This window comes from Marmota marmota, unplaced genomic scaffold (assembly GCF_001458135.2).
Source record: "Marmota marmota marmota unplaced genomic scaffold, marMar, whole genome shotgun sequence".
NCBI classification, from domain to species: domain Eukaryota; kingdom Metazoa; phylum Chordata; class Mammalia; order Rodentia; family Sciuridae; genus Marmota; species Marmota marmota.
In genome coordinates, this window is record NW_026000059.1 from 176,378 (window position 1) to 202,320 (window position 25,943).

The 25,943-nt window shown below is 46.1% G+C and overlaps 1 protein-coding gene across 1 annotated transcript in view; it reads right to left on the reverse strand.

The window, feature by feature from the left end:
- Prss12 (serine protease 12) overlaps positions 1-25,742 on the reverse strand; it is a 37,168-nt gene extending 11,426 nt beyond the window's left edge. The window contains exons 1-8 of the mRNA XM_048813930.1: positions 25,718-25,742; positions 25,093-25,296; positions 24,511-24,661; positions 16,831-17,009; positions 15,161-15,302; positions 12,412-12,608; positions 8,348-8,489; positions 2,241-2,446 (exon numbers count right to left, since the gene is read on the reverse strand). Coding sequence (XP_048669887.1) covers positions 2,241-2,446; positions 8,348-8,489; positions 12,412-12,608; positions 15,161-15,302; positions 16,831-17,009; positions 24,511-24,661; positions 25,093-25,296; positions 25,718-25,742 — 1,246 coding nt within the window. The remainder of the gene's footprint in view (positions 1-2,240; positions 2,447-8,347; positions 8,490-12,411; positions 12,609-15,160; positions 15,303-16,830; positions 17,010-24,510; positions 24,662-25,092; positions 25,297-25,717) is intronic.
- Positions 25,743-25,943: the final 201 nt, after the last annotated feature.

A 25,943-nucleotide genomic window follows, 5' to 3' on the forward strand; every position in this document is an offset into this window, starting at 1 on the left:
TTTTTATGATAATAAAAGCAAGTTTTCTCACTTAAACAAATGACAGTAATGTGCAAGCAGACAAGTTTGATGGATCTCTGGCATTCATCTGTGCGGTACTGCATGGGCTGCTGAACAGCGTGAACCTGCCTAGCTCACCTCCTCTCTGATCACAGAGGTTGTCTTTGGTTCAGGAACATTAGGGGCAGGGAGAACTGCAAAGGCAATCATGGCTTAAATTAGCTCCCACATACAGCTCGGATCCCAGCCACACATAAAAATGTAGCTCAGAGGAGCAAAGCTCTCTACTCGGAGAGACTTTTGATCTGAATGTACATTTGCTCACAAACTGCATTAGCATCTAAGAGCTTGGTGAGTGAATTCAAGTGGTAAACTATTCATGAGTGTCAGTCAAACGTTCCACCTCTGTCAAGAATTTACAAGAGTCAAGTTAAAGACATGAAAGGTGGCCTACAGAAGAAGTGCAGACATAACAAGGCACAACTATTGGGGGGTCCTGGGATTGAGCCACACCCACAGACTTTTTTGTTATTTTTGTTTTGAGACAAGGTCTCACTAAGTTGCTGAGGCTGGCATGGAACTTGCAATCCTCCTGCCTTAGCCTCCTGAGTCACTGGGATTACAGGTGTGTACCATTTGACCTAGCAGGAGGTCTGGCTGATTTTAAAAATAATCTTACAAAATAGAATTTACCCTGGGCTAGTTGTTTCTTTGGTTAAGTATAGGAACATAAAGTTCAGCAGCACACTGTTCTCAGTGGATAAGGGAAGGACAGGAACTACGCCAGGGTCAGGGTACAGCAAGGTCTTCCACAACACCCAGGCACAGGGAGCCCAACAGGGAGTCCCCAGGAGCTATTTCTTGGTAGAGAAAGAGTTCAACAATGTGTACCAAGAGGAGTAATCTGCCCAGTTATCTCAGAGGCATGTCGTCTAGACCTTGACCTTCAGCTCTTAGAAATGAGTCGCAGCTGATTCTGTGAATCATAATATGGTAGAAAAACATGCATTCCCCATAGTGAGCACCCTGGTTGGGTCAAGACCAAGCCAAGGACAGGAATGGCGGAGTCTGAGTGAGTAAACTCAGAGCTCATGCCAGGAGAGCTGTCCACTGTCACAGAGCAAGAGGTGTTACTTTTTGACAGGTCTCTGGGGAAGCCAGGCCTGGCCCTGGACATGGAGAGCCAGACCCACGATTCCCTGACCTCACTCATATGGGAAACATCTGTTCCTGAGCCGGGGGCCCTGTCTGCAGGAGGCACGGAGGCCCTGAAGGCCCCAGACAGATACAGCAGTGAGGAGACCACAGGCCGAACCACGGGGATGGGCTCAGGTGGATGCCCCAGGGTCACAGATTTTTATGTCTCCTTCAACTGCTTTAGAAATTTGACATGATGCAAAGAACCAGCAAGTGTGGTTTAAACTACTGGACAGCACCCAGTAAGACGAGCTTACCACGTGCCGCCAAGAGCCGTGGCTGTGAAGAAGCACAGAGACCACACCAGTCCAGGCTGCACAGTCCCCGTCAGCTACTGGAGGTGCAAAGAGAGTGCCCTACGGTCAGCTGCAGAGCTGACCCTCCTCCTCACTCACATCCTGGGATTCCTCTGAAATGGCTGGCTTCTCACTCCCTCCCTCCCAGAGATCCTCAGCTCACCACAGTGGAACATACCAGATCTCTTTTGACTTCTGAAGTACCAAGGCCTTACTGTGCTTGACTAACACTGAAATATTTTCTCATTTTCCTTATGTTTTTAAATTTCAGAGAACAGAATCCACAAGATGAAATTTTTTTCTTTTTGAAGTTAGTTATAAAAATCCCCCCACCCACCCCGATATTTAAAATATTAAGGAGTAAAGGCGGGTGCTGCAGGGGCCCTGGCTGTAAAGAAGCAGCACAGAGACACACCAGTCCAGGCTGCACAGTTTTCCCTTCGATTTTCCGTTCTTTCCTTCTTAGGAAGTAGAAGAAAATGAACCCTCAGGGGTGGTCACAAGCTGACAGCTTTGTCAACAAGTTGTCACATGAAAAGGGCTGAGAGTCTACAAGCTGACCCAAGACCAGAGGGCCTGTCGGGCACCCCCGCCTCGGGCCTGGCCCGCCCCTGCCAATGCTGCACACACCAACACAGGGCGCAGGGGACCAGACCTCCTCACTGCCTGGGCTTTGCTGACAGGGTGCTGGGCAGTCAGAGGTGGGCACTGGGCACTGGACTCTCTGGGTCCCAGGAGGAAACTCACCTGTACTACTGCTGCCCGAGGTCTTCGTGCCAGAGTAATCACAAATAACCCCTGCGTCTTCGCCATGTCGACAGTTGTGTCTCCCGAAGTCTCGCTTGACACAGTCGGCCAAGGTCCTCTCTGTGCCCGTGCACCTCACGTTGTCCATGTGGATGGGCCCTTTCCCTTCTCCAAAATAAGCCATGGTTCTTGCTCTGGCAGGACCCCTGGAAGGTGTGGAGAATCACAGCAGCACAGATCACAACATGCATCTGCACCAGGAAGCACTTACTGCAGGACTCCAAAGCTCCTCAAGGAGGGGTGACTTCCGCCTCCCCCACCCACGCACCCAGAGCTGTGCACAGGACCAGCCACCTCCAAGTCAACCAACTCAGTTCAGGAAATCACACTGACCGGCAGGTCAAAAATGATATCATGAACACCAAGTAGGAAAAAAAGCACCCTAAAAATCTCCTCCTTTCTAAGAGTATGATATTCTCTTTAAATTGGTAAAGTATGGCCAAGAGAATCACAAGATTAAATGATTAGCAGGAACCCAAGGACAAAGTTTTCGCCTCTTTTAGAAGTAAAAAGCACAGTTCTTCTCTTCTTAACAGAGAACAGAAAATGGAAATCAGAAGTAGAAGGAGAACTTAACTTTTGTCGTATTTCTATTTTGTTTTAATGGCACATTACTTTTTAAAAACGTACAAATCCAAAAAACTTTTTAATAAACTAAAATATTTTAAACTAAGACTATATTTGAAACTCAATTTCTAATAAATTAATAAACATAACTATAAAAGTTGAAAGATTTTTTTAAGTTTGAATTACAGGAAAACTATTCATAAAATCTCAACTTAGGAAAAAATTATTAAAACAATACAGAGAGAGGATAAGCTATATATAAAAATATTGATAAATTCAAAATAAATAAAGGATGCCACTTTACTAAAAGCCACCCTAAGCAAAGTGAAAGATTAAAGTTGTACCTATGATACACAGTTACTAATGCATTTGTTGGTGAATATATTTTCTGAGAGAGGAAATTAGCACACGTCTACACTGCTGTAACAGAACTCCCAGACCTCCTTTAAAAAATAAGAAAAGCGATCACCCAAGAGAACAATAGGCAAGAACAACTCCACAGGGGCATGCCGCTCACTGAGGTCTTCGTGCCAGTAATCACAAATAACCCCTGCGTCTTCGCCATGTCGACAGTTGTGTCTCCCGAAGTCTCGCTTGACACGGTCAAGGGAGAAACCGAGGGAAGAGGAGGGGGGAGGACCTGAACAGCGACGGTCCTGCCTCTGGGCACCAGTTCCAGCTCTGATTGTATCAAAGAAACGCCTGAGTATTCATAGCCGTCTGGATCTCCAAGAGCAGACTAGAAAGAGTACTGCGGGTTTGACTATCCTCCTCAAACTCCAGTGCCGGTTAATGCCCTTGCGTCAAGTGGGCTCCAGTGGGCTTCTAAGGGATGACTGGGCCTTGCCACTCTGCCCCTGTGAACGGAGGAACCCACTCATGGGTGAACGGGTCATCCAACAGCGAGACTGCTTTAAAAGCCAGCTTCGCGCTCTCTTTTAGCACTCTTTCCACAGGACACCTGGCACCACCACACGACTCCATAGTTCCCGCCAGCAAGAAGGCCCCCACCAGGCAAGGCCCTTCTACTTTCTAGCCTCTAGATCTGTGAGCTGAACGAACTTTTCTTCTTTATAAATTATTGGGTGAATCTACAGAAAACAGTATCAATATAATAAAAAACAAGCTGGATATCAATACAATTTAATTTTTTTGAGGGGGGCGGGTACCAGGGATTCAACTCAGGGGCACTCAAACACTGCCCCAGCCACATCCCCAGCCCTATTTTGTATTTCATTTAGAGACAGGGTCTCACTGAGTTACTTAGCACCTCACTTTTGCTGAGGCTGGCTTTGAACTCACAATCCTCCTGCCTTAGCCTCCCAAGCCACTGGGATTACAGGCGTGCGCCACAGAGTCTGACTGATAAATATTATAGAACAAAATAACTATGAGTTACTACAGCTACTTGCATCAAGAGAAATGAACTTCAAAAGCAATACTGAAAAGAAATCACAAGTAACCAAAGAACCTAAGAGAGAATACTTACTTTCCAAGAGTAGATTTCTAAAAATAGACAAAACTGTCATTTAAGGATGTAACTTGTTCTAAAGTTATGAAAAACTCAAGGCGGTTTTTACTTTGCATGGTGAAGTGAGGAGGGTGGGACTGGCACAGGTGGAGCTGAAAGGTACAGTAATACTGTTTCCTAGGCCACCAGTAGGGGCAGGGTTGCCCAATTTCATGGAGAAAATAACCTTATACAATGTCTGTAGGACAAAGAGTGTTTTCTGTTTATATATTTTTGAATGGATAGAAAAGAGAATCAAATCACTATATTTATATTCCACTGGATACCAAAGAACAATGTTACTGTTTTTATTTGAAGGGTCATATACACATATGTCAGAAATCAAATCCTTTGCAGGTTTTTACAAGTAAGATACAAATTAGACATTTAATATTAGATTGCTACTAAAATGCTGAGGGCATGCCATTTTAAAAATTCTTTTAAAGAATACCACCCCAGGGCTCAGGCTGTATGTAGCTCAGTGGCAAAGCGCTTGCCAAGCGTGCGTGAGGCACTGGATTCGATCCTCAACACCACATATAAATAAAAAACAAATAAAATAATGGCATTCTGTCCATCTACAACTACAAAAAAAATAAACAAACAAACAAACAAAGAAAAGAATACCACCCCAACAAATAAGTTGTTTGAGAACATTGAACTGAAATGTTCATACACAGCTCAAGAGGAATGGAACTTCCTCACAGCTGCTTGGTCTGTCCCAAGGCATCCGCCTGATCCCAGCACACTCTGTGGCTGCTCCTCGGACCTCACGACCCTTCCCTTCTCTGTCTGTTCCAGCACCACCTGCACATCCCCACTTGGGCATCCTGGCTCCGCCCCCTCGATGCTGGTTTTCCCACCAGGGAAACGCCTGATGGTGCCATTTTGATTCAGTTTCCAAGAACTGATCTTCAAGCCGACACAGCTGACTGGGGATGGCTGGGCATAAATTTTGTGACGGCTTAAAGCTTCTCTGGATTGGTGTATAAATAAAGGCATGTTAAGGATGTTTCATGATGCAAAAAAAGGTGGGAAAAATATTCCCTGCTCTAATCTCCTATGTTTACAGTTCACACATTCATAGACACACACAGACACACACACACATACACACAGACACAAATTCCCAATTTCTGACAGTTGGAAGTTATAAACACATTCAAGTATATTTAGATTGATTAAATAAATAATTTTCATTTAAATGCTACTTGATATCAAATTACAGATTGTGCAGACATTGGCTAAAAGATGGGTAATCCAATTTGTTTTGTAACATTAAATTACTGAATTACTTATGAAGAGGTTTTTTCCTTAGAAAAAAAAAAGTACAAAGTAAAATAATGCTTTTCTTGGTAATTTTTACAGAAATATTATTGAGGATTACTAAAATATTGGCCACTTAATCTAGATTATATTTCAACCTAAACTCACATTTCGTAAATTGCTTTATTGAGATGCAATTGATATACAGAACTTTGATGAGTCTGGACACCTGTGATGCTAAGTCCAGGGCCCAAGCATCCACCTGGGAGGCCAGGTCCAGGGTCCAAGCACTGAACTCACCCACCACCCACAAACTCCCCCATGTGCTTTGGTTTGGTGAGAACACAGAAGTATCCTCCTCACCTGTTTTAAAGTATACCATCCTGTACTGTCAACTAGAGGAACTGTGTTCTACAGCAGATCTAGAACTTACACATCCTGCATCACAGAAACTCTCTACCCACTGAGAAACACTCCCCTCCCTCCCCTAGTCCGGGCAACCATCATTCTGTTTTCTGCTTCTATTAACTTGACTGTTTTAGAGTCCTCACATAAACAAAACTGCAGAACTTGCCCTGAAAATACTGGTTCATGCCTTGTGGTACAATGTCCCCCTGATCCATCCATGGTGTCATACATGCATGTCAGGATTTCCTTCTCTTTTGAGGCTGAATAGCATCCCTCTGTGTGTGTGTGTGTGTGTGTGTGTGCGCGCACACACACACATGTACCATGCTCTCTTTACCCCTTCATCCACCTGTGGATGTCTAGGTTGTCCCTGCAACTTGGCTACTGTGAACAGTGCTGCAATGAACATGGGATGCAAACACTCCTCCAAGACCCGAGGTGGGACTGCTAGATCATGTGGTAGTTCTGTTCTTTTCTCTTTTGGGTACTAGGGACTGAACCCAGGGGTGCCCTACTACTGAGCCACATCCCCAGCCCTCTTTATTTAGTGTGAGACAGGGTCTTGCTGAATTGCCCAGGCTGGCCTCTAACTCATGATCCTCCTGTCTCAGCCTCCAAGTCTCTGGGATTACAGGTGTATATTACCACACCCCACTCAAACAGCAATACTACTAATGGCTAATTTGCAATAGGGGACTAAACTGGGAATGCAATGCAGGAAGAAGATCTTTTTTCAATGGAGTAAGGAGTAATATAAACATAGTAACCAAAGAAAGTTTATAGTAAATCATTGCAAAAACATGACTAATTGCAGGTTGGGCTATAGCTCAGTAGCAGAATACTTGTCTTCCACGTGTGAAGCACTGGGTTCAATCCTCAGCACCACATAAAAATAAATAAAGATATTGTGTCTTTCTACAACTAAAAAAAAAAAAACATGACTCATTGGCCCAATTCACCTATGCCACTGATAGACTCTTCTTACCTTTACCTCCTATCCCATATTTTGAAATTAAAAATCTGTATCACAAATAATGGGCCCATTGACCAGAAGACACCTAGAACTGCACCTAGATCTAAGCCTGGGCAATGAGTGGATGAGCAGTGTTCAAGCAGCATCTAACAACACAGCACAAAACACCAAGTCTGGATCAGACAAGCAGCATCTAACAACACAGCACAAAACACCAACTCTGGATCAGACAAGCAGCATCTAACAACACAGCACAAAACACCAACTCTGGATCAGACAAGCAGCATCTAACAACACAATACAAAACCCCAAGTCTGGATTAAAAGTCTGTAAAAATATAAATACTTTTTAAAGTAAAATATATGCCTCCTAGAAATGACAGGTTGAACTGGCCGGTATTGAAGACACACGCAGATACAGACTTAAGGACGTCAGTCATCCAGCAGCCAGGCAGCTCACATTCACCAGCTCACGTTGCACAGCCTCTACGAGGTGGCTGCCCACATCCTCACAACTGCTTAGGTGCTGTCCATGTCTGACGGATGACAGTAGTGCCAGGAAGAGCCTGAGCCACACCACGGTGAGGTCTGACCAGGAGCGGCCACCTGTGGTGGAGGCCTCGGCTCTGGTGTCCCTGCGTCTGTGAACAGGGCCTTCCCTGCTCTGCCATGTCTTCCTCACTGTAACTCCCGCCCAGAGAGGCTTGTCTAGCATACACATTCTCCATGAGGCCCGTCAGGTCTTCTTGCAATAAGGGATACCACATAGTAGTGCAGCATGGCCCTTGAGCTATTTTCAAGAGTGAATCGTTGACAAGAAAGCACAGAAATGCAAAATGTGAAATAATAAAATAAAGGCACAAAAGAGGTTGCAAAGCAAGACAATCACATGGAGCGTGGCTCAACAGGGAGGCAGGCACCAGCCTCAGCCCTGAAGAACTCAGGACTGGCCCTCCAGAACTCCTGGAACAGAAGAACCAGGACAAGAGTCTCTCAACGTGGCAGCGTGGACCCGATAATCACAAGGGAAAGGTTGACATGGGTGGCTGAGTGGCCAGCATATGCCGCGGTAGTTATTTGACTTGTTACTAGCTCAAAAGCCACATTTCCTATGTGATGTGATGTAGCTTCTTGAGAGAAGACAGAAAAATTTAACTAGATTCTACTTCCTACTTCTTTATCATTCTGGGGCCATTCAGCACGTTGCCAGTACTCTTGGCTGAATGGCAGTTACGAGTCCCTGGTGAGGTGTGACTTGTTGAAGGAGCCTAGAAGACCCTCCACTGTTCCCAAGTGGCCGCCCCCACCACCAGGCTCTCCTTACCTATGGCCCAATTGTCGGCAGACCACAGCCGCATCCTCGTCAGTCCAGCCATCGTCACAGACTGTCCCCCACTGGCCATGGACGTAGACCTCCACTCGTCCTTCCTTCTCATTTTCTCCATCCACCAGTCTGACAGGAAAACCTGAGTCACAATTCAAAGGTATCAGAAAAGCCAGAACAAGCCAACTGGAGTAGAAGCACAAAAGGCTTCAAAATACAACTGTTTCAATCAGCCTGGAATCAGGGGGATTTTTTTTTTTTTTTTTTTTGAGAGAAAAAGATTGAGCAGTAAAAGCAAGCATGTGTGCTCTTTGGTCACCTTTTCAAGCTCTGCTAAACTGTGTCCCCAGCACTGGGAACAGGCTGACACTGAGGACATGCACTAGCTATTTGTTGAATAATCAAATGAATAGACAAATAAATGGATGGATATCACAATAAAATCATGAATTATTTCATTACAACTTTGGAATAGTAAATAACATTAACGCAGAGTTGTTTTTATTTTGTGTCTTTTTAAAAATCTTTTAAAGATTTTATTTTGTGTCTTTTTGCAAACGTGGGTAACCTGAACAGGTCTAAAGCCAGAGGAGGGAAAGACAAGTGGCTGACAGGTAATTTCTACCTAATGCCCTTTGTTTACTCTTGATTCCAAGGGAAGGACCTAAGTCAGAAAAGTTACTGAGATTCCAAAGTCGAGAAATTTATCTCTAGCAAATTGAGGCTTAAATCAGGCAAATGAAATGGTCTGTTAAGCATCCTCTTTCTATCCACACTAGTAAGTGTGGTGTAACTTAACACCCTGAGATTCGTACACCTTCACACAGAATAGCAGTCATTAGGGGGCTGAATCCAATCAACTGCTGTCCTTACAAAAGGAAGTCTGGACACAAGGTCATACACGGAAGGAGGGCAGCAGGAGGAGACAGAAAGGCTGCCACCAAGAAGCCCAGGAGAAGAGCCTAGCACCTGCTCCCTTTGCGCTCGTTCTCCAGGGACCAGCCTGCCCAGACCTTGACCTTGAACTCCTGGCCTCCAGCACCGAGGCACTAAATACCCCTGCTTTAGCCACACAATGTGTGGTACTTTGTCACAGCAACGGAAGCAAACGAACACCACACACACACACACACACACACTTGATTACCTAGGAAGACCATCCTAGTTTAGAATCTAATGGTAAGGATTCCACAATGAAGCAAGCAAAATTATCAGGAGAACTAAAGAGGACAGAGCAGACAGCCAGTAAACAAGATACCGCCTAAAACATTTAAGTGACCCATGGAACTACGAAGTCTACCTATGTGAGCTGGAAGAACACGCTGTCCGCAAGATGGACAATGCTCCTCAAATCTGTTTCCACTTCTCCATCCTCTGGCCTAGAGCTGCTGGCTCCCTGGTTCCCATCCTCGATGGATTCCACTCCCAGATAGGACAGGCCCAGCAGGGGACTGCAGAGCAGAATCACAGCAGCAGTGCTGGCCAAGTGCCCATCTGTGCACTACTCACTAGTAGCTGAAAAGACTCGGAGTTCAGCGAGTCCTGAGATGCTGGGTGCAGTCGCCGCACCTGATTCCACTGCCTCAGGAGGCTGAAGCACAGATCACAAGCTCCAGCCCAGCCTGTCTCAAGATAAAATACAAAGGCTGAGGGTGCAGCAGTGGGTCCAAACCTCAGTTCCAAACACAAAAACAAAACATTGAAAAAATTACAGCTTATTAACGTGTTGGATACTTTGGGGTTCTTTGCAAGAGAATTAAGGTACAAAAGTGATCCTGAAAGACCAAATTCAAACTGATAAAATTTTTAATGTTTTCAATATTCATAGTTTTGGATCCTTTGTTCAAAATGAAGACAACATGCACACATGGAACTAGATCCGCATGTTCCATCCCAGCACTTTCAGGGAATGTTTTTATAGATGCTAAACATAAAAATAATAAAGTATTTTAAAAGTCCAAATGGCATATTTTGTAAAAATAATGCATATGACATTTCTGAACCTAATTTTAGTCATTTTACAACATCACTGGACTTTCAAATCTTGAAGGGAAATTGGAATGCAAAAGTAATTCTACAAATATACTCTTAAGTTCTTTTTGTTAGAACAGTTATAATAATATGTAACATGCTTTATTTCTAAAATCTTAAGTATAAACCATTTGGGAAGATTGACAATCCCAAAGGTACACAATATCTTAATTATATATTTCAAACTGATTTCCAAGTAGTTTACTTTAATTCTTCCTATAACATTGATACATTGTTTATAGAAAATAATAATGTGTCCTAAAAAAAAGTAAAATCTATCACAGATACAAGTTAGAAGTCTAAGTTTTATACTGTAAGACTTCAGAGACAACTTCATTGTTAAGGAAATTTCACTAGGACTTAATTCTCTGAACTCCACAATTAACCTAATATGAAGATGAACAACACATCCTACTGAAGTTTCCCCAACTGGCCTAGGAATGCTGCTTTCGAGCATCCTGTCCATCACAGAGAGTGTCCATAAAGCTGTAACTAATTCAGGAAGAGTTTTGTGCATACTGAATGAACACCGTTAACTACCACAGTGCCCAAGAGGCGAGACATCTCCCTGTTTCTAAACGCTGTTCACATCATTATCCCCAAATCTCCTCTGCAAGCTTCTCCTTCAACACAATATGTTTCAGTAAGCAGGAAGGTTAGGCTCCATCTTTCTATCCCCAAAGACATCTAGTTCATTGAATGTCTCATTGTCTGGGGATCCAGACAATGTTCCTCAAACAGATGGCTTTACTCAATAGACCAACCACTGAGATTAGGATCGAGGAGATTCACAAGAACAATCATACAGTCGATCCACAATCATCACCCTCAGCTTTAAGAACATTTAGACACGTCTAGAATTCTAGAATGAAAATGACTTCCCGGAGACCTGAAACATTAGTTGTTCTAACTAAATCATGGGCAACACGGGCCTTCCAAGAACTAGGATCTTATAGGATGTCTCCAGCGCTGATGGACAAGACTGAATGGATCACTCCATGACCCAAATCTGCTACCTGAAGCCAGAAGATTCCCTACAGGCCAACAGGTTCTGTCTTCACCAACTAAATGCAGTCCTGCATCTCACCATCCTGAGGCACTGAAGCCCTCCGTAAGAAGAGGTGGGAAGAGAGAACCACTGAGAAGAGCCTGAAAATGGGCCCTGTGAGGGACGGAGGGATGGAGACCTCCCGCAAGTGCAGCACCCGGGCGGTGAGTCGGCGCCTCACCCCTCTGAGCACAATCAGGGTTTGCCAGACACCTGGGCAGGCTTCAGATCTGCCACGTGGCTTCAACACGGTCCATTACACGATCACGCAAGGAATTCCACCTCAACACAGGGGTTGATTCGATCCTGAGGTTGAAAGGAAGGCCCCACTCTGCCTCCTGTCAGACCTGCAGAGCTCCTCAAGAATGGCTCACTGCTCAATGTTCCCACCAGATCTTCATCCATGATCACTTCCAGACCATTAGAGAAGCTAGTTACCTTTTATCCAAATGCAAGTCTGCACAAACCTGTAACTGGGGAGCCAGAAAGGCTCCTGGTGGTTTCTAGAACCACCTGTGCATCTTAGGAAGATGGAGGTAGGACCTTCAAGGAATCTGCTGGGAAACCCACTGGGGAACTCAAAGGGCAACAGCTGGCTGGTGACCAAGGACTGACCAGCCTCAGGACCAGAGAGGAAATCAGTCATGACACAGGGGAGAGACTAATGCCTTCTTTTAAAATGCTGTCTCAGCAGCTCATCCAACTCAAGGAAATCAGAACAGGTGACTGAGGGGCAGTGGGTGAACATGCAGCTTCTTCCACCTTCCAGGAACATGTGATCATTAAATGAGAAATATACCCTTGTAAGTAACAGAAAACAAGTTTATGGGTAGAAATTTCATGACATTAGTGCAGAGACTCAAGAGATTTGGGGGGAGAATGGACTTTAAAAAGCAGCTTCGATGAGAAACACTTCACATTCTGGAGCAGGGGCTAGGGATGCAGTGGCCTGTGACCGCAGACTCAGTGCCGGGCCAGCCCTCACCCAGGTGCAGGCCACGCCCCTTGCTGCCCAGGTGGCAGGTGATGCCCACATCCTCCCTGTGACTGCAGTCGTGCCGGCCCCATGGGCCCCTGGAACACTGGAGGAAGCTGGCTTCCCTTCCCGAGCAGTGGACGTCGTCCAGCCAGATGGGCCCTGTGCTGGCTTCAAAATGGTGGGCAGGGGCTTGTCTGCCATACCTGTGGTGACAGAACAAACATGCACAGCGCTGTGCGCGCCTGTTTCCAGGAATCAGAGACAGACACCTGACTGGGCACCTGCCTCCAGGGGACAGGCAGGCCTTGCTCCTCCCCGGAGCCTCACAGCTGCGTTTGCTTCATCACACATTTTTAGTCACCTAAACAATTCTGAATGATCCCATGAGACTCAGGGATCGCTCCTTCTTGTGTTCTGTCACAATGCAACCCACCGACCAGACGGAGTGCAGGCAGGAGCTGAGCCTTCACTCCTGCCCATGAAGTGCACAGAGGCAGAGGGAAGGCCCGGTCTGCAGGAGCCACCTGGGCTCCCGTGGTCCTACCAGCCTCTCAGGCCTCCCGGGCATCTTCTCCAAGAGCAGAAGTTGCAAGTGTCATCTGCTCCACCCAGTGCCCCTCCCAGGGCAGACCTGGACTCCACACTGGAGCCATGAGAGTGTTCTTGGCTTTTCATAAGGCTGCATGAATCTGACTTTTAAAAGTTTTGTGGATTACATGTATGCTGAATTGAGTTACTCTACCTGTGACATTGTATGTCCCGCCCACATCCAGAGCGGGTGGTGCAAACGGGGTTCCCCTGGGTCGAATGGGATGGCTGAGACATAAAACCAAGGGAGATAAAACGTTGAAAAAAACACAGAACACAGAAAGTAGTTTCAAAATCAGGGCGGGTTGGGCACGCAGATGGGACGATCAGACGGAGGAAGTGAGCCTCTAGACACAAGGGGCCCGTGCCTGCTTTGCGTAGATCAGGAAACAGGGACCGATAGAATGCTCTTCTCCAAAAAAGGTTCAAGTGGGCTGTTCAGTTCCTAACGGGTTGCGCCCACCTCTGGAGCTACTGTGAGGAACCTGCCAAGCAGAGTGGAGGGAAAGGTACAGGCATTGGGCCATCTATTGCTGTGGAAAGTTTCCAGGGCCAGGTCTGTCCCTCCCTGGCTTCCACATGCATTTCTCGGATGGCTTCCTGCAGCATGGGTTTCAATGAATCACTTGTGGTGAAACATCTGGAAACTGTCACTGTTCCCCTGGGCTTTGCTGCAGCTCTCGTCACCCCCTCGTTCTTCTTCTGTTAAGTGCAGCACCTGCCAACACCTCTGCCATGATCACCAGAACCCTGCACGCTGCAGACAACAGCTTCACAACGGTCAGTCTCAACACTCTGCGTGGAAAGGAAAGACTGAATGGGCCCAAGAAACAAAAATGAAGTGTGCAGGAGGAGTCCGGCACCACTGACTGCTTTCACGAACGAGGGACACATATGGAAACGGGTGGCGGATGAGGGATTCTCGAATCTCCCCAGCCTGTGAAGACGGGTGCCACTGTCACGTCCACAGACGCTAATGACACGTCATGATTCTCCCTGATAAACGTTAATGTTTATTGGGATGTTATGTCATATCCTTGACCTTATAATTTTAATAACTGTTCTGCCCAAGAAAATTAAGATTTGAGGCAATTATCTACATTTATATCTTTACAATGGCATTATTTACAACTAAACTGAAATGAGATTAAACATTGATCTTAACCTAAAAATCTAACCTAAATATTAAGTAAACTATGGTGTAAACATTTGATGGATATTATGTTATTATTAAAACTTGTGACTGTAGCAACATAAAAGTGAAAAATGCTGATACAAAAATAATACATCTATTATAAGACTCAATACAAAGCTATACACCCAAATTATAATATGATAGCATAATAATGGAAAAATATGGATAGCTTTTTAATCTTGGTTCTTTTCTAAACTTTCTGTTTTATATTACTTTTATAAATCTTAACGTCTATGTTAAATAACGGCCTTGCCCAGCTTGAAGAGTGCAGTGAACATCTGCAATAAGCTCTAGCTTAAGGTGAGGTGAAAGAATGTCACCGATTTCTTCAAGCTCTGGAATATTACTCCAAGCACGAAGGCAACATGGGGAACAAGAAAGAAGGGGCCCAAAGGCCTTGCTAGTGGTCATCCAGCCCACACAGGCCTTCACCCTGGAGGCACTGTGCAGCGACATGGAGATGTCTCCCAGAGCATGACACTCAGCCTGTAAGTGGGTGAGGTCACAGGGCAGTGCCAAGGTCACTGCCTGACAAGAGGGCTGTTTGTCTCTTAGTGATCATCACCGCACTCTGCAGAGGGGAATGATGTAACAAACTGTTTCCCTGGGCTTTGCTGGAACTTTAGACCCCACGATGTCAAACAAAGGCAGTGCCCCATCAGGATACAATGAGGCATTCAGAGACTTACTGACAGATGCAAAGGACCTGGGAGTCGCCCTGGCTTCAGCCAGGGTTTTCAAGAAGAGGGGCAGGCAGGAAAGGCAGAGGGGACACTGGGCAGGAGGTTCTGGGCTGGGGTGCGGCTCCAGGGCAGAGCGCTCCCCAGCAGGGGCAAGGCCTAGAAAGAGGAAGGAAGCGCGTAGTGGAGGTCAGTGCTCCTGTGGAGTGGGCAGGCAGGCGGACGAGGGAGGTCGCTACCCCAAGCCCTCCAATGTGCGGTTACCATTTTGCGCCCCACCAGTAGACCTTACATGAATCCCAGCTGCCGGCAGGCCACGCGGGTGTTCAGCTGGGTCCAGCCGTCATCACAGATGGTGCCCCACTGCCCCTGGTAGTGCACCTCCAGGCGGCCCTCATGGCTGCCTCGCCCACCTGCAAGTCTGATGGCCCCATCTATGGTGAGAAGGGGGCGCAGAGACAAAGTAAGTCAACTCTCAGGAGAAGGCACCAGAAATACCCTTGTCAGGCCCCACAGGCTTTGTGGAAGCTCCATTAGCATCTGGGGTCATTGCACAAACCTGTCCTCGGGTCTGCACTCTTATTCTCTAAGCACAAAAACACACTCTGATATAAGTCCAAAGGATCTCTCTTCCCTAGATTAAATTATGTTTGGGAAATTTCCTATAACTTACAGTCTAAGCAATTCTAGTCCTTTGCATTTTTAAAAATCAAGGAAATATAGTAACTTGGAAATAGTTCAAAATTCTAACTACGAATGAAAAACACCAGATTATGAAGGCAGAAAAGGCTCTGCTAGGTGAATAACAATCTACCATGTCAATGCATTTATTAATCCTTAGGCATTTGTGAATCATAAAAGTAGGGTACACACCTTGCCCTTGTTCTTTTAGAGATAATGCATATCAGAAATTTGAATTTTATTAACTCAATGAATAATTAACCCCCAGAGGATTCTATAAAAGGCTTCTAAGAAGATACACTGTACAATTAATTTAATTTTTTAGAATGATGTTTAAAAGCCATTTCCATCTGAGATAATCTGACCCCCTCTTAATGAAACATGAATATCTTGGATAAAGGTCATACTGTCCATGAATATGAAAGGTCTCCTGGAAGCATATGTCGGTGTACTATCTCACTGTCTGCACAGTGCTCAGACACACCTAAGCTCATCTGAGTGCCACAGCTGCAGGACTAGACTTTCATCACCTGCAGGCAGCAGGGCAGCCCAGGACCAGGATGTGCTCTGACAATTGCTGGCATATATCATAGACCTGATAAGAACAGATGCACAGCTGTCTATAGAGATTTGAATTCCGTATTCCATAGTTCCTAAGAAGTTATTCTTTTGGTGTTTAAAGAAAGAAATTTTTCCTTCAAGTTCTTTTCATCATAGAAGCAATGGATGTGTGGTGACAGCTCTTGCCTGTTTTTCCTGTCCTGCTGACCATGTGGTGAGCAGGCACACAAATGTTACTCTGCAGTCAGACTCACCTCCTGTGACAATGGCCCTATGTGACAGACATGCTGCACTGGGAATAGTGTAAAAAGTGAGCATTGCAAAGCCAACCTGGTGCTTTAGTCAACAATCACATCAATGTTTTATGCCAGTTGCAAACATATTCTAAGACAAGACTGATGAACAGATGAACTGAAGGTGGCTTACAACCTAATGTCTGGAATTCATCATCCCACATCTAGCTTGCTAACTGAGTGCTACAGATTACGACAAAGTCCTGCTTACTTGTCTAGCTTTATACAATTGTACAGCTAAAAAAATTAAACTAAAAAATTAAACTTAAACTAAAAAATTCAGAAATATCTATGGATAAGAAGCTATCACCTCAATATATAATTTGTGCTAGACTTTTCATTTTTATTTGGAAGCATTGTCTGAATTGAGAAGGGCCACTCAAGTATGTCCAGGGGCTGGAGGCAGGGGCTGGACATGAGATCTTACCTATCAGAGGTGCACAGGACACTCCAGCATCTTCTCTATGGCCACAGTTATGCTCTCCCCAGGAACTCTTGGGACACTGCTCAATGGAAAGCTCATTCCCCGTGCAGCGCACTTCATCCAACATTATGGGGCCAGATCCTTCCCCAAAATGTGCCTGAGTCCATGCCTTAGCAACGCCACTGAACAAACAGAAAAACAAGAATTCTGAGTTCAATAGCAAAGGTTGACCTGACATTTTTTTTGGTATCTGGTAAACCCATAATCATTATCAATCTCTACATATAAATTCCCTCCACTGCACAACTTTTTGCGTTTCCTTGTTGTTTTCTTTATTTCTGAGTCTGCTAGCTATTCCCTACATTGACCTGGCTTTTCTTCACCAGCAATGGAGCCTCACATTTTTAAGAGGGCAATGGCTATCCAGACTTTCCTCTAGACGCACAACGTAAAATGCACCTTTTTAACCATTTTAAGTGTCCAGGGGAGCACTGCATTCTGTGTAGGGAAACTATCGCAACCACCCACTTCCAGAGCTTTTTCAGAATTCTGCACAAGGACTGAGTTTCTCCAAGGACATCTAGGTACAGAACTGCCTGTACCACTTCCAGGATGTCCCCTGCTCCACCTCCTCCTGCCCCACTGGACCAGGGGCTGCTGCAGAGCTTCAGCAGCAGCTGTGGGGCTGGGCTCCAAGGTACCAGGTCAGGAATGAGAGACCGCGGCAGGAAGGGGCCTGGGGCCCTTGGCTGAGAACCACCCAGCCAGCCTCCAGGGGTGGCCCCAGCCTCCTTGCTTGAGAGGGAGGGAAGACTGGCCTACCGCTGTCCCCAGGGTGGCTGCTGTCAGCTCTCTGTTACTCACGGACAACCTATTTCTAACAAAATGTCTTTGCACTAATTCATTCGTACTAAATCTACCTCTTCCACAATTCAAAGTGAGAGCATCTTCTAGAACCCCAGATTCCAGGGAAGGTTGAGATCGCTGTCACATGCTGAATGACTTTACAAACTGCATTTCTCGCCTCTTTTAGCTTTTTTAAGTTTTAGATTTTCAGCATTTATATTTGCAACTTTTTAAATTGAAGAAAAATTTTTAAAAATAATTTTAGAAAGAATATTTATGGAGTTAATTCATAGCTACGTGTTGTTTTCATCACAGATTATAAGGCGGTGGCCCCATGGCCTTCTGCCCATGACCTCCTCCCTGGGCCTCAGGCTCTTGTGGTGGAGACACACACACAATCAGAGGCAAGCATTTCCAAGTGTTTTCATACACTTTAGTGTTTCACAGAAATGTTGTAGTGTGCTGAACAAAGCATTTTGTGCAGAGAAAGCACTGATGTTTCTAGAAAAGTATTTTAAGGCAAATTGATCTTATAGTAGTTAGGTGTCCACGAGCTGCAAAGAAATTCAGACATTCAGAGCTACTCACTGTGGAAGAGGTTCTCTCCTCCCAAAGGAAACATGTATGTGCCAATGCCAGTCGCTAGCATTTCCACAGTAAATAGAGCTAAGCTTAGGTAGCACTACGAGCAATTTCCAGAATGGACAGGGCAGGTATTGGCTGGTGTAGCCAGCATACACACCAGTATGGGTCTGGAGAAGGCAACTGCCTGAGCTGTGTGCCTGAGACCCCAGGCTCCTCTCCAGGGGGAGGAAGCACATCAGGAAAGAAGAGGCCCTGCCACTGGTCCAGTCCTGCATGCCCATGCTTTACAAGGCCATAAGTTAAGACTGGCTTCTACACTTTATAATGGTTGGGGAAACAATAAAAGAGAATAGGATCTGTTATAAAATTTAAATAAAATATAAATTTCATTGTTGAAAAGCAAAATTTTACTGGAACAAAGCCAAACTTGCTCCTAAATTGTGGTCTAAGGCTGCTTTTGTGAGACATCACACCACTGAGGAGATGTGAAGTCTAAAAAAATTATTGTGTGGCCCTTTAAGAAAACTTGGCAGACCACTTTTTAAGAAAACTTGCAGAGCACTGTGTTTAAGGGAAGGCAAAGGTGAAACCTGAATGAGAGGGCAGCAGGCTGGAGAAGGAGGGGAGGTCCAGATGGAGGCCCAGGATGGAGGCCCAGGATGGATCTCTGCCCTGAGACAAGTGCCAGGAAAGAAGGTCTATAAAGGGACACCACAGTGGGTACAATTCATTGGAACCAATATGGGAATCATAAAATTAGATCCCAAACTCATAACAGAAATAAAAACAAAATGCAGATGGTTTAAAGCCGAAAGAGGGGTGGAGGGAAGGAAGGGGAAGGAAAGAAAGAACTCTGAGAAGACATGAGAAGACAGGAAATTAAAACAATAGGCACAGAGTTCTGATAGCCTTGATGAGAGAGAGAGAGAGAGAGAGAGAGGTTTCCTGAGCAAGATAAGAAGCCCATAGTCAGAACAAAGACCAAAGAAGTAAATCCATCAACATGCAGATTGAAACCCACCAAAGAGCAAAATACACCATGTATGGGTCTGGAGAAGGCAACTGCCTGAAAAAAAACAGCCAAAAGTCCAGAAGAAACATTCATAATATGTGACAGCAACAAAAAGATCTCCTGGTAATGATCAATGATAACTTGTCACAATTTAGTGAATGACAACCAACATGCGTGGAGACGCACTGGGAAAGGACAGCAGGACAGACTGTGGCTCCTGCCCAGTGACAAGAAGCTAGAGCACCCGATGCCAGACCCAACAGCCGCAAAGCGCTCTCACCCCTTATCCCAGCAGAGTCAGAACACCGTTCTTATACAGTGCACAGCTGCAGGCAGCAAAATAAGGCTCTCCAGGCTCACAAAACCCCAGCAAATCCCAGAGTCATGCAAAGGCTGGGGATGGGCAGGGTGGGCTGGCTGACCACCGTGTTGAGGCCCACTGTAAAGTAAACCTGAGGGGAAAACATCAACCAGGAAGTCATGATGCAATGTAAACGGGGTTTCTAGCTGATCTCGACTCACTGACAGAAGAAGATCTGCACACCCACTCCTCAGCCAGTCTCTAGCATTTCCTGCTGCTGGCTTCCAGGGAAAACCAAGGCAGACCAGAACTCTGTCCTGAGAGTGGGCAGTATGGGAAGCGGCACAGACCTCAAGAGCTGACCCTCAAGGCAGAGCTAGGCAGGTTCAGGTCCAGGGTGCCTGTCCCCTGTCCCTGCTGTAGGGACACCATCCCACCCCAGCCTGACAGCCCAGTGCGGCCCACTTTCTTACTTGCTAGCCGTGAGTCACAGGATGAAGCAGAGTGCAGGGCTGCTCTGAAGTGAGGCGGTCACTACTTCTGACCGAGCAGCAGAGCCTTCCTCAGACCCTTAGCCTGTTCAGTGACCAGACGGTACTAGTGAAGTGTGTCCTTTGTTCCCTACACCCTCCATTGACAAAGGCCAAATCCATAGGCCCACTCCCTCCCCAGGCATGGCCAGCTGTCTTGGGGGGACAGAAGAGGTCAGAAACCCATGCCAGGAAAACCTTAGGCTATGAAGACAGGCTCCTTCCCCCAACACTGGCTGTGACACTGCAGCCTGAGGGACCTCACGAGTCTCAGGAGCTGCACTCATCTCCACCTCGCTCACAGCAGCCAGGCCCCACCTCCCTCCTGCCCCATGCGGCGTCCAATTCACACTTGGCAGAAAGAAAAGATCCCAGACTGAGTCCTCACCTCAGGACTCTGCTTCCCTGACAAGTCAACTGCAGGGGCACTGGGTAATCTCAGAGGACCTAACTTCCCCACCTCCGGAAAAAGGTCTCTTTCCTGCTCAATGATTTCATCTACCAACTATCTTTATCATACAATATTTTTTAAAATTTAAGAAATAGCAAAATAAAAGAGCAAAGAAAAAATACTTTAAAGCAATTGATACCAGAAGTTTTTTTTTTTTTTTATTCTGACAACTCAATACGATATATGATAATTTTATGGGAAAAAAAAGATTCAAAATGGCACATCAACACACAAAAGTGTGGTATCAGCACTCTACTCTGTGCTTGTAAGGTTTGGGATGACATGGGGGTGTGTTTTTAATAGTAAGCACATGCAAAAGAATTCGCATGTCTCACTGGAACTCTCCTGGTAAACTGCCCAGCTCAACTTACCCAGGGTTCTAGCATCTGGCTGTCTCCATCGACTTCCTCCAAGTTCTGGGTTAATGAGATTTAAGTGTCTTAAGTGCAATAATCCCTTCAGTATTTAGGAAGCTTGACAACCATCAAAACAAGCAGACCCCATCACAACACGAGGTCCACGAGGGCACCTCACAGAGAGTTGCAGCCACTCTCCAGGGAGCATGGTGTCTGCAGAACTCAGGTGGAGCTCCCCGAAGAAGCAACTGTAACTTGAATCAAGCAGCAGTCAAGCTGCCTGCCATCAACCATCGCTTTTAAAAAATGATTCTATCTGAAAGTCCTCAGCCTCCAAATGAGCAGGACAAGTTACCCAGAAGAGGCGCTGTACACCCAGGTGTGCTGCAATGCAGGTTCACAGGAGAACTCCAGAACCAAGTAAGAGAAAAGCAAGAGAATGACGTCATTTGGAGCCCAGGGTGCCCGTGACGCAGACAGGTCTCCATGGGGCTGGGCACTGGCCCTCACAGGGCGGGTGGAGGACCTTGCTGCCAGCCGCTGAATCAGACAGCACTGCCACACAGTGCTCCCAGCGAGACACTGTGAGGGGCTGGGGAACTGTCCAGAGTGGGGTCCCCAGGGAGGCCTCAGCTGTGTGCCCTCCAAGAGGACTGTGATGCCCTGGTCACCCTCTTCCTCTCTCCACCACATGCTCTCTGCCATGACAAGCTGCCTCACCTCAGGCCCCAAAGCAAAAGGGCCAGCAGACCAAGACTTGAAACTTCCAAAGACAGCTTACTTAGTGTTATAAACACAGCCTCCAAGAAGAACCGGTGTCATTGAAAAAGAGAAGACAGAAAGAAACTTCCAAACCTGTAAGCCCAAATAAACCTTTTTTCTTTAAGTTGATTGTCTACCACCTTTTGTTATAATAACAGAAAGCTAACACCCTTGTTTATCTGGAGATATTTTTCCTTTTAATAATTTTTCCCAACATGAATCTCATTATAGAAAGACAGCAATGAGGTAATGCCTGAGAAAGACCTTAGCACCTTACTTAACCCAGGGGTGTATGCAACAATAAAGTCTTTCTGGTGATCCCACCTTAATCTGCTTTTGTATAACACATGTTGCTGTCAACATGGTCTTTGTTAAAGAACTATTTATAAGTGAAAAAAAAATCTTTATCTTTCATGAAAGAATCACAAATTTCCAAAATGGCTTTGACATTGCAGATGTTATTAATATTCAGTGTCATTTAAGTTTTACATGCAATTTATTTAATATTTATTTTTTAGTTGTAGTTGGACACAATACTTTTTTTAAAAAGATAACATCATTGTATTTTTTATACATTTATTTTTTTTATTTTTTTTTTTTATGTGGTGCTGACGATCGAACCCAGTGGCTCACGTGTGCTAGGCAAGTGCTCTGCCACTGAGCTACAACCGTAGCCCTGGACACAATACCTTTATTTTATTTATTGATTTTTTTATGTGGTGCTGCAGATCGAACCCAGGGCCTTGTACATGCTAGGCGAGCGCTCTATCACTGAGCCACAACCCAGACCCTTATATGCAATTTTCTAAGCAACAAAAGGTTGCCTTTTCTCCACAGGAATGTATTAATAGTAATAAAAAAAAATGCTTTCCACCTTGAATTTAGAATAACCCTTTCCATGACTGGTGATATTAACAGATTACACAATACTCAGTTCTTAACATTTTTGGCAAAGACACAGATTTCTTAATAACCAACATGAAAATCAACCAGCACATCGCTGAACACATATAATATAGAACATGTAACTGACAATCCAGTAATTACAGATACACATGCACAGTGGAGTGTTTTATAAGATTCATAGCTGACTATGTGGAGGTTCTGTACGAAAACTGTTTGATGATCCCCACCCAATGCCCACTTTACTTTGAATGTGTAATGACATCTTTTCAATACAAGTTTCGAATTCACTGACCAAGACAGCCAATGGGTGCTTCACACCTACTGCAAGTGCTTACTGAACTAGGAACCCGCCCTAGCTGCGGACATCTCGGTAAGACCTCCCGTTACTCTCTCCCTCCCAAGTGGGGCTCAAACTCAGGGTGCTCTGCGGACAGCACCTGCCACAATCTCACGCTCTGCCACCCAACCGCAGAACCTGTTTGCACTATAAATCTGTCCTGAGACTGATGCCTAGTCAGAACTCTCCAAATTATAGCCTGGAAAGTTCAATGATTCATTAATTCTCTCCAGAGGAATCGATTGCCCCCCGCCCCGCCCCCGACACCACCTTTCCAGGAAAGCAATGGCAGTGGACAGTGCAGCTCTGCTGAGCAGGCAGGCGGCTGCAGCACCAGCTCCACCGGGACCCTGCGAGGGGACACGGAGGACCCAGCACCTGCCCTCACCCACGCTCAAGTATGAACTCCCAGTGGAGAAACACACATCGCCTGTGGGGGCTTCCAGCCACGTGTCTGATTTGAACAGCCAGCCTCTGGCCCTCACTTCCAACATCGGGAACTACAAGGACCAGACCAACCAGCCAAAGGGCACCCAGAGGAAGAAGAAGACACGGTCAGCAGACGACACTTCAGGGACACTCGCTGGGCCAGCCAGCATAATGGAAAACAGGAGACTGCTCTTGACCAAGAGACCAAGGGACAAACAGCAGACGCGCCCATGCCCTGGAGCACCTGTGTGAGCGCGAACCTTAGGGGGGTCAGCGCTACGCATGACCACGTCAGTCAGGAGAATGACATCTGCTATGCAGGGATGATGTTCTCACTCGTAACAGACCCACACTGCAGACTTGGAGATGTTAAAACAACTGTTCTTAAAACACTTCAAAGAGAGGGAAAACTATAAAAACAATTCCACAAACACCTGAGTAGCAAGGGCTGGAGGGTCAACACTCACGCTCCAGCATCAAGGAGTACAGCTGACTGAACCGCTGAACAGAAGGACCATGACAGGGCGCTCGGGCACGGGGGGGCTCCGCAAGGTGCTGAGGGGCACTTCTACAATTTAAAGCGTAGTATTAACTCTTAAAATATCCCCAACACAGTTTCAGATGAAGTTTTAAGTTTGTTATGCCCACGTTCATAATCACAACAGAGAGGGATTAGGAGGTCTGCGGTCAGAAGCACCACAGGTGACAAGGGGAAGGCACCACCCAGGGTCTCAGGCTGCATTCCCATTTCCCACATGGGAATTATGTCCTACATGAATTAACAACACCCTTGGTTCTAAGCACATTCCTAACAAATGAGCAAGACATGCTCAAAGGTCAGACAACATTTGGGGATAAGAGTTCAAAGTGAGTTTTGAGACAGCAGCAGCTGTTTGATCAGATTACCCCAGTCTCTGCCTGACAGTGCTGGTCCTTACCTGGGAGCCATAAGGCCTACCCTGTAAACCAGCAAGAACCTCAGCTCCTGCTGTCCTCATGAACAGTTAGAGCACACAGAGCACCCTGCAGGAGCTGCCAAGACAGGGGTTCAGAGCTGGGCTTCCGACCTGCTCCAGGAAACATGCAGTTTCAACAAACAGTGTCTTCCTTTGGGAAATAACAGGTTCAAAAATTTAAGCAAAACCCAACAAGAACAGTAAAAACAAACCTGAAGCCCAGCTGCCTGCAGACCACTTCTGCATCTGCATTGTCCCACTGGTCGTCACAGATGGTGCCCCACTGGCCAGCACGGTAGAGCTCCACTCGCCCTTCATGCAAGCTGCGGCCGCCAGCCAGGCGGATGGCAGGCGATGCTGGGCCTATGGACATGAGATGGACAGGTCAGCCTGCACCTTTGCATCATCGCTCTGTAAGCCTGGAGTGAGTCCATTTCCCTTCTCAATGGTATTTGTTAAGCTGTAACAGGTATGTGTGGCAGGCATATATAAACATACATATCAGGGTACTCTTGACCCAGTGAGATACTCCATGTTGAGCTACGCTCATTCAATAGCCCTTCACAGTGACAGTTTAGATCCAACTTCCCAACAACCTTAGAGACCAGAAAAGACACTGGAACCTGCAGATTACCGGAAGCATATTTGATCATGATGCTACTATGGTGGAGACATTATTTTATTTACAGCAACTTGAGCTTTATCAACATGCTAGTTATTAAAAACGGCATGTTTATAACAATTGTCTTCAGGACAGAATTATTTTTATATCTGTAGAAATCAAGAAAAATCACCTCTCCTGCAGCAAGCTGGTGGACACGATGGCTGCAGGCTCCTCAGCGAAGAGCCACCAAAGGGCAGGGTGCAGCTCAGCAGGAGAGGGCCTGGCCTGCCCTGGGGTCCATCCTTGGCACCACAAAAACAAAGAGCACCCCAAGTCTTCCCCTTCTCGAAGCCTGAGGCCCCTGCCAGTGTGCCCCCTCCCCTGCCTGCTCCTCCTCCTCAGAGGCCCTAAAACCACTGGGCGGTACCCACCCAGTCCTCTTCCTTCTGAACCAAAGGCTCCACCAAGGTCCCCACCTCAGAGTCTTGCCTGGACTCACCTCCCAGACACTTCAGGCGGCTCCCCCCTCATCATTCAGTTTTCAGCCCCTTCCTCAGGCTGCAGTTACAGCCCCTCCTAAGGCACTGCCTTCCACATTCCTGATCTCGTCTGTCTCAGAGCCTCAAACAGTTCACGCCCCCCCCTCAGCTAGAATGAGGACCCAGATGCACCCTGTCCTCTCACCTGTGTAGTTCAGTAACTGGCAGATAGAAGGCTTGTGATAAGCATTTATTGACTGACTGGGTCAGCATGTGATGCTCAAAACCAAGAAAGGACATTCCAAACAAAAATCATACTCAGTTTCCAGCGCTCACTTGTGTTCAACAGCAGATAACCCATACCCGCAGCCTGCAAGGTGTGGCTCAGGGGACTGAGCCTGCACTCAGGGAGCTGATCCCCCAGAGGCAGATTACGCAAGCAAAGGTAGGAGGTCACCAAGGAAACCCTTCAGCTCACAAGGTTGGGGGTAGTTATCTGTGAGAAAGAGCGATGGGTGGGAGAGGGGCTGGAGGCCAGAGATGGGGCAAGAGCACCTGCACT